Consider the following 9,011-nt stretch of genomic DNA (forward strand, 5'->3'; position numbering starts at 1 on the left):
ATCACAAGTTGGAACCAGCCCTTCATTGGTGATGTCACATCTCGTTACGCCATTTTTTTTTGGGGAGCAGCAGTCGTGTCCAGATAAGGAGGATTAGATTCAGTACAGGTACATCAAACGGTACCTCTTATATTAATTTATTCGAGTTATCTGTCTCACGGGACACTTGCTTGTCCATCACACTCACACAATGTCGTCAGAAAACCTGGACTCGGACACTCAGGTGGACTACGAGGACGAAAAACAGGTGGGTTTTATGACTGCTGTCTTGATGTTGTTGGCTAACCACCGAGCATGCTAGCTAGAAGTGGCTAACATCAGATAGCACAAGTGAAGTGTATATGCTCTGCACTGCATCAAGGCAGGGGGGGGGGGGGGGAGTACTGGAAGACATGAGCTATGGTAAGCTGTTCGGTGTGTTGAACATGGTTTTAGCGTAGCTGTCCAAGAGCATCTTGCCAGTGTGTCACTTTGTTTTGTCCCTTGCCTTGTGTCATTGGCTGGCGAGTCCACAGCAGCTCGGGCCTCATTGGTCTGTCCTGGAGGGGCTCAAAACGCGCCACGGAGGGCCGTCAGTCTCCAAATAAAAACATACATTGGTGGTTTCACTGAGTGCACAGTACTGGGGGAAACGCATGCATCGGAAACACTGTTTTGCACATGGCTTGAGATGTCTCTTGACAGTGACAACATCTGCAGTGTGACAGTGCTTCCGCATTTCCATACAGTGCCACAACAACGTCAGTGGTGTGCGTACTTAAAACACAGCTTAATCAAACATGTTGACAGCAGTATGGGTCAGCATATACATCCAGTGTGATTAGTTAGTTCAGCAGTTTGTCTCTATTGCTTAAGTTTGTTGACGTTTGATATTATATAAATCCCACTATCTATGTCTATCATATTTCTATATATATTCAGAAATAAACTTTTCATGGACTTCAGAAATAAATTAGGGATACATCTGAATTAGCAGTTGTTTTGATAACTCTGATGTCTTTTTGGTAATGTTGTATAAAGATATCAACAACACAATAAATATAATGATAGGTCATCATTGTTGATATAATAACACACCCTTACATGCACCTGATTGGCTGCACAGCAGGTTAGAAGTTTCTGACTTCTGTTGACAAACCTGTTATGCTTAAGCTTGAATGTGTTCACATACCTTGAGACATTAAGTTTCAGTGTAATGCATTGGTTTGACAAACAAATCTGTGTAAAATAAGTGAAATGTTCAGGCCTCCTAAAGCCCACAGACCCAAATTCATAGCACATAAGGATTTGTTTAGAACGTGATGGTTTGGATTTATAAATGTAAACTGGAACAAGCAGTTACTACATATATTGTGGAAGTGGAAAATTCTGCAGGTTCGCTGCTATGGGGCTGAATATAGTCCATCCATCGTAGCACATAAATTTCTCGTCATGGACCCCAGTGAATCTACACAGTCGTTGCCACACGTCCCCGTCCCCTCCACCCCCTCCTCCTGAGGGAATGTGTTCATTGGCTTCTGTGTCCTGAGTCACATTTTATCCCTGCCCCAGCAAGCTATGCAGGCTGAGTGCCCTATCTTGTCTGCATAGTGGAAGTAGGTCTATGCTGTGTGCTGCTGGCTCAAGGTATATATGCAGGGAGTGCATAAATGGCCTTTGGAGTTTGTCTGCTGTAGTCCTACGTGCATATATTGGTTTGGCTTATTTATAGCTAATAGTTGAATTTGTATTCTACTGTTTCTGTATGTTGCACTTCAAACTGGCTTATTTGAAGAAGGGTACAATCGTTTAAGTGAAAACTATTTGAAGCTATTGTACTTACAAGATTCCTGTTGTTCGGAGTTGTATCCCCATGATTGTTTGCACTTTTTTGTACGTCGCTTTGGACAAAAGTGTCAGCTAAATGAACTGTAATGTGATGTAATGTGCACTTTACACCTACTATTTCCTGAGAGAGATTAAGCATAACATGCAGTGAAAACTCTTGATTTAGGCTGTGTGCACCAACAACATTTGCCCTGGTGGCCCAAATTACTGGCCTCAATATCCACCTGTCAGGGACTTGTTTGGCCAGTGTTACTCTGTGAGCTGAACAAATACTTGTTTTGATTGCCACCTCAGGCTTCTGTAACTCCATCCTGGTGTTGTAAGAGCTGGAAATCCTTGTGAAGTTATTGTTTCTTGACCTCAATTCCATATTTTGTATGTCCACGTTAACTGAAAATAAAAGCGTGTAAGTATTGTAAGTAGTTATCTCATGTGGAATACTGTTTTGCTTTACAATAGTAGTTCAACTGAAGTAGATTTGTGGAACAGGACTAGGTTTAGCTTTAACAGATGCATCCATGATGCTCTTGTGCACAACATCCTTGTAAACATGAATCCCAAAGAGGTTCGTTATCAGTGTGTAAGCTTAGATCTGTGTTTGTACCAAGCTTTGTCCTCATCTTGAGTTATTTCTTGTCAGGAATGATGGTCATATAAGAGACTGTAATAGAAGAACATTCTGTTGTGAAGTATATTCAGTTCCCACTAGTCATTGTTCTGGTGTTTAGCCCACTTCACAGCATAGGTTTGTACAGTTTTGAAGTGAAGTTGCCTGTTTGTGACAGTAGACTTCACTGCTGGAATCTAGGTGTTTCTTAATTGTAAGGCGATGACCTTAAATGAGTGACTGTCACATAAACAGCTTTTCCAGCTGTTACATTTTTCTGAAGATTTATCAGCTGATGCTTGAAAGAGGCCCTGTTTTCTGAGAAGGAGGAGTGTTGATGTCCGTTTGTTCTTGTCTCTACAGGACTCCCAGGAGAAGAATGCAAACCCTGTGAAGGCAGAGGAGGCCAAGCTGAAGGCCAAGTACCCCGGCCTGGGCCAGAAGCCCGGCGGCTCAGACTTCCTGATGAAGAGACTACAGAAAGGGGTAAGTGAACTTTGTTTGTTTACCTCATGGTCAGAGATGTGGAGACAGGATTGTGTCTGAGATGTGATCCCCACAGCGGGCATGTTTCTGTTAGAAACTGCATCCCTGATTATACATACCATGCTGCATTTGGTGTGAATGAGTTTAATTGTATAAAATGTAATGAGTGATGAACATTATGTGTCGCTCACCACCAAAGAGGAAGGGGCTTCTCTCTAGAGCGCCGTTCAACAATCCTACACAGCTAAATCCATTGAAGCAGAGAGAAAAATAATTTCTCCATCGACTGAACCTCAGTAGACCAGAATGCAATGCAGCAACAATGGTGGCATGTGAAATACAACCTTAGACGGATTATTTTTATTTGTAATTTGAACAGCAGGGCAAAGCACACAAAGGCATCGTTCTCTCTCTCTCTCACTTCTCCTCCACCTACACGTACTGTATATGTTACAGAGAACTTCCACCTCTGGAGATTGTTGAAAGTCATTCTGGGAAATCACTGACGAGGAGTAGGAGTCGCTGAGGCTGCTGAAGGGAAAGCCAAAAAGTAAATTGCAGCACTTAATCAAAAGATAAGTCCCAGATTGGCCATCATCAGAGACTGATGATATCAAACTCTTACAGATTCTTTAGCTGATTGAATCGGCACAATACATTTACTGTTGGTGCTAAAAGAAAAGGTTAAAACAAGTAAGAAGTCTACCTTAATACATTACTATTGCTGTAATGATCCCTCCTGCTCATACTGGCTTTGAAAATATTATTTATTAATGCGATTTCAATTAAAGAGATGGAAAACAAAATCCAGGGAATTTCATACGACAGACTTGAACTTTGAAACTCATGAGTCAGGAAGTCAGTACATAATAAAGATAGTTTAATTAATTATTATTTACCTTCTTTTTGTTTTTTACGGGAGTAATAATGATAATGGTCGGTAGTTCCCAGTAAATATCAAATCATATTTTTGCTTGAAATGTCCAACCTTAGGGGGAAGGACACTAGAAGAAGAAGGCAGGAGATACCACAAGACCAACAAGCGTGAGAAGCATCATATAAGCTTCAGCTGAACTTTGGAATATAGATTTGCACAGAATGAGGACTGAGTGTTGTCATCCATATCTTATATTGGGATTGCATAAGGAAGTGTCTCCACAGGTCCAGTATGGACAGGAGCAACAGCTGCAGGGGCCGATGATGCCTTCAGTATACAGTATATCCTCCGTGCTTCACTGGAGTCAGTAAGCAGCATGTCCCTAAAGCTGTGAGCTCCTCTTATCTCTTCTCTCACACAGCAAAAGTACTTCGACTCAGGCGACTACAACATGGCCAAGGCCAAGATGAAGAAGCTTCCCGTGACAGGGCCCGACAAGAACCTGGTGACTGGCGACCACATTCCCACGCCGCAGGACCTGCCCCAGAGGAAGTCCTCCTTGGTGACCAGCAAGCTAGCCGGCTAGCCTCCGTCATCCTAGAAGCACCCTAACCCCCCCTGGGGCTCCCGTCAAATGTCCCTCCTCCTCACCCGTGTCCCCAATATGTCCATCCCCTCCCCTCCCTTCCCTTTTTATCCCCAGGCACCTCTGGCTTTAACATGTCGGGCAGAGTTGTATAAGTTAAAACTCCATTTGCTTGTATGTGGGTGGAGCGGGGTGGGAGGGGTGGAGGTTTAGGCGTCCTGTGAGGTCGCAGCCTTCTCTGCCTTCCCACCACGCACAGCTCTGCCCCCTCTGCGCACTCGGCTCTACCGCCTCCCTTATGTCTTGGTTTTCGTTGTTCCAAGAGGCATCACAGTAGGTGTGTCATCGGGCAGGGGTTGGGTTTGGTGAGTTAATGCACTTTGTAGTCTGTATAGTATGCTTGGTCTTTTTTTTTTCATCCTAAATGACACCAAAATAATGCGAGTAAGGGAGTTAGGAACCATGATTGCAGCGCGTTCTCTGATCTTCATGTTCCCATGTATGCTGGTGGCTGCCTTCGGCGGGAGGGATTGAAAGATGTATGTCAATCATTGCTTGCATACCAAGTCTGTGAGGGGCAGCTGCCTAGCTTAAGAGTTATTCAGCATTCACTGACACAATATTGGGAAATAGGAGAATTGAATGGAAGCTTCCTTTCATCTCATCCTTCGGCCACCTTATGGTCGAGGTCGTCAGCTGCAGCTCAGCCAAACGGGGATTTGAAGCGCCACTTTTTTTGTTTCTTTCTCTCTGCTCATGTTGCTTTAATCCTTTCCTCCTGTTCAATCTAAATATGCTGCATGATTGAAACAAATAAATAATAACATGTTGGGAGTGGGACAACTGTTCTGTGATAGGAGTGATCTAAACAAACACATGGAGCCCTGAAACGTCCACAGTCACACTTCCTTCCTTCCCTTTTCGCTGTCCCGACAATCCACGTAGACACGCTCCTGTTGGCGGCCCAGAGCAACAGCCAGCTGATTATGTCCTTGTATTATTTTTAATGGCTGCCGATCTGTTTGGTTGCTGTTGAGTTGCATCAAGACGTGTGTTTACTATGAGCCTAAAACCTTTGTGGGGGTATTGAATCACCCTGCGTAGAGTATATGCTTCTGTAAATAATACTGAAACAAGCACGTGAGACGTGATGAGCTCGGCGCTCCGAGGACCAGAGGGAGGAATGTTAGTGCTGAATCGACTCACTTGGGATTACATCCTGGGATTTCTGGCTTGTAAATTCTATGCTTTTCCAACGGAGCCAAATGTCACACTGCAGCTCTCCGGTTGGTTCCCTTTGTCTTTCCAATGAGACTGTTCCCATCTAATCATCTGCAGCCCCCGCTGCTCTGGCTCACATTGTGGTTGGAGTTCATGGAGGTTTGAGAAGTGATGTCACCACGAGCCAGACATCTTATGTTCTCGCCATCTTTGAAACACAGAGAACCGACTCTGTTATCACTTCAGTGTGACATGCGAACACGTGTTTTAAGTAAAACTGCTTTATCCGATTTATAAAAGTCGCATTGACGAGACACAAATAGTCATAGCCTTCATTGTCTGCGATGTGATGTGAAACTTGTTTTCGGACATTTGGGACAGACCAAAATAATTGTTCTTGCTCAAGCTGCTTGTTAAAGGTAAAGGACTTTGGTTTCACATCTTTTTGTTGGAGGTGGTTTTCAACCCTTGTATACTGTATCTACTCAACGTATACTGTACATCACAGTCAGACGTAGTGGTTCCCTTGACATCTTGCCCTGAAACACTAACTTTAGTAAAAGAAAACTGACTTTGCTTCCCTTAAACCGTAGCTGGAGTTTAGACCTGCTTCTACTACCATCGCCCCATAGAACAAAGTGGGAGGGTAAACAGCAGGCAGCCTGGTAGCGACAGGTGTCAGCTCGGCTCCCAAGATCGTGATGGCGGGCTTAAAGTGGGACACTGCATGCCTGCAGGACGCACTCACGCCAACACTTGGCAAAGCAGAGAGAGCTTTTATAACACATGGTGAGGGGCCAAACGGCACTCTTATCCCACCTGTTAATGTTGTTCAGCCTCTGAAAGAGGTGAAGGATGGGATCAACCAATCTGCAGACTTTGAATGCATGCCGTCCACACATTCAAGAATCAGAACTGGACGCCGGCGCTCATTGAGAATCAGCCTCCTTGTATAATACTGCTTCAGGGAACCTTCACACACGCACTCTCCACCATGTAGGCTAGGTGATAGGGTGCATGCACCATCACATTCTCAACCTCACTTCTTCTTCATCGAGACTTTCAAATGTGCAGTGGGCGAGAGAACTGACCTGTACGTATGTGCTTGTTATGGTGTTGTATGAATGCACTGCTTTTCTCTGTTCTAGCCATTGTACATAGACTTCAACAGGAAGGGATCTTTGTGTTGTTTCCCACCTGCTTTTCACTCTTTCTGATTCAATGGTTCCTCTCTCCTTTCTGTTTAACACTACTTCTGCTCTATCTTAGTGAATTGCAGAAGCTATGTGAATCTGTATCATATGAAAATATGTGTAAATGCTGCTGATTCAGTCAAAGACAAATCTAAGAGATGATACCCTGTAAAGAACACCTGTCCTCTTTGATTCTACCAGTTCTCCCCAAGTACCTCTGTTTGAGAGTCCTACAGCTCCAGTGTTTCTGGTCCTGACAGCCAGAAAAGTCTGCAAACTCTTTGTGTCACTTTGATTGACAAGAACAGACCATTTAGCATCATATTGTGTTAAAAAGATTACCGTTTTGTACTTTCAAGAGTAAAGATTGCTAAAAGAAATGGGTGTACAAGCTACAACATGTTGTATGAAACTAGAGTGGACAGGAGTTCTTGAATGCTCCTTGATGTTTGGCTTCGCACAGAGCCTTTCAACGAGAGGAAAACACAGGGTACGTTTCAAAACCCAACACACTCGTTCAGCTACATAAACACGTGCCAGAATGTATAAAGAAACGACAGGCTGTGTGCTCTGAAGTACTTTTGTGCTGCTTTTACCTTATTTGTTTTCTTGTTGTTTTGCAATTAAATGTTTTCTTTGTTTTTGTTCTTGTGTTCTCTTACTGCATAATTAGTATTTTGCATCCTTGCCCAAGATAACTGCAGGGAAATCAGAGGCACCCTTGCTTCCAAGGAGAAAACAAAAAGGGTTTACATGATAAAGAGGACGACTGGAGAACACAGGAATGATTTTAAGACTTCAGAACGTACAGGAGTACTTGGAATGTTTCAGTTGTGTGGGAGTAGGTGAGAGGATTTTTGTCAGTATTTGAAATAAACTTTTACATTAATACGATTTCCTTGTTTTTCGTTGATGTTAGGTCTCTGCTCTCGTACGAGATATATATGTGCTGGAGCCTACATAGTGGACTGTAATAAGAAAAGATCCCATGTTGAAGCGTAAAAAGGCTGAATCTTGAGGGGAAACACATGATGGAGGAGCAGAAGGAGTAGAAACTCCCTCTGACCACCAGGGGGAAGCACAATCCTTTATTTCTAACGTGTCCTTCAGTTGAAAACTGATGGAAATTTCCGGCATTCCTGACATTACATGGAAAGTTTCAGTTGTTTAGAGAAGAACACTTTGTCAAAATGTGTCACAGACTGCGATGACAAAAAAAACTGCTGTTCTTCAACTGAAATGTGTCAATACACCTTCATGTGATTCTAAAGGTTATGTGTGCTAATGTGCAGGACACGGTGGCTATAACTGTCAGCAATATGGCCCCGTTTTTAAATTTATTGCATTAAATAAATTACATGTCCATGCAGCCTCCAGCCAGGGTTTCTTTTTCTTTATTAAACAAGGATCAGTGTCAGAGCGAGATCAAAGTTGGCTGTCATTCATCAAAATGTCAAAGGACTTATGCCACCATAATTGCTGCATAACACAACTGCACTTTTAAAAAAAACAATGCCATTGTATAACTTGGAAGAAATCGTTTTGTTTGAACTGTACTTAAAAATAAAATGTAAAACAGAGGAAACAACTACAGAAAACGGCTATATTATTATTATTATTATTATTATTATTGTTAATAATGTTTTTCTATCATCTTTATTATCTTAAACCATTATATACTGTTAAAAATCTATATCTTCACAGTATTACCCCGTCCAATAATCTCCTCATAACACTACATATCTTTTAGAATGTATAAATAGTCTATCTGACATTAATAGATAAATTAATCCTTCACTAATGTTTCAGAGAGCAGGGACAGTGTTAATTGAGGAAACACCTCTACTAGCACAATGTCATGTCCTACCTAAGACATAAAATGATTTAAATATAGATATATATGTATAAATATATATAAATATATTTATATATAAATATATTTATATATAAATATATATATATATATATATATATATATTATATGTATAAATATATATAAATAAATACATATATATTATATGTATAAATATATATAAATAAATATATATATATTATATGTATAAATGTATATAAATAATATATATATATTATATGTATAAATATATATATATTATATGTATAAATATATATATATATTATATGTATAAATATATATATATATTATATGTATAATATATATATATATTATATGTATAATATATATATATATATTAT

General features: G+C 41.1%; 1 protein-coding gene across 3 annotated transcripts; it reads left to right on the top strand.

Annotated features, from left to right (window-relative positions):
* Window positions 1–29: 29 nt before the first annotated feature.
* Window positions 30–8,160, top strand: ensab (endosulfine alpha b). 3 transcript variants are annotated; one of them, XM_029451141.1, is made up of 4 exons: window positions 30–247; window positions 2,798–2,920; window positions 3,300–3,470; window positions 3,914–4,210. In XM_029451141.1, exons 1-3 carry the CDS (start codon window positions 191–193, stop codon window positions 3,444–3,446), a joined length of 327 nt encoding a protein of 108 aa, XP_029307001.1. In that variant the 5' UTR covers window positions 30–190; the 3' UTR covers window positions 3,447–3,470; window positions 3,914–4,210. The 3 variants fall into 3 exon arrangements, with proteins under 3 accessions (XP_029307001.1, XP_029307000.1, XP_029306999.1); XM_029451140.1 differs by lacking the exon at window positions 3,914–4,210 and adding an exon at window positions 4,219–4,355 and having other exon boundaries at window positions 31–247; XM_029451139.1 differs by lacking the exons at window positions 3,300–3,470; window positions 3,914–4,210 and adding an exon at window positions 4,219–8,160 and having other exon boundaries at window positions 38–247.
* Window positions 8,161–9,011: the final 851 nt, after the last annotated feature.

Source organism: Cottoperca gobio, chromosome 16 (genome assembly GCF_900634415.1).
Source record: "Cottoperca gobio chromosome 16, fCotGob3.1, whole genome shotgun sequence".
NCBI classification, from domain to species: Eukaryota; Metazoa; Chordata; class Actinopteri; order Perciformes; family Bovichtidae; genus Cottoperca; species Cottoperca gobio.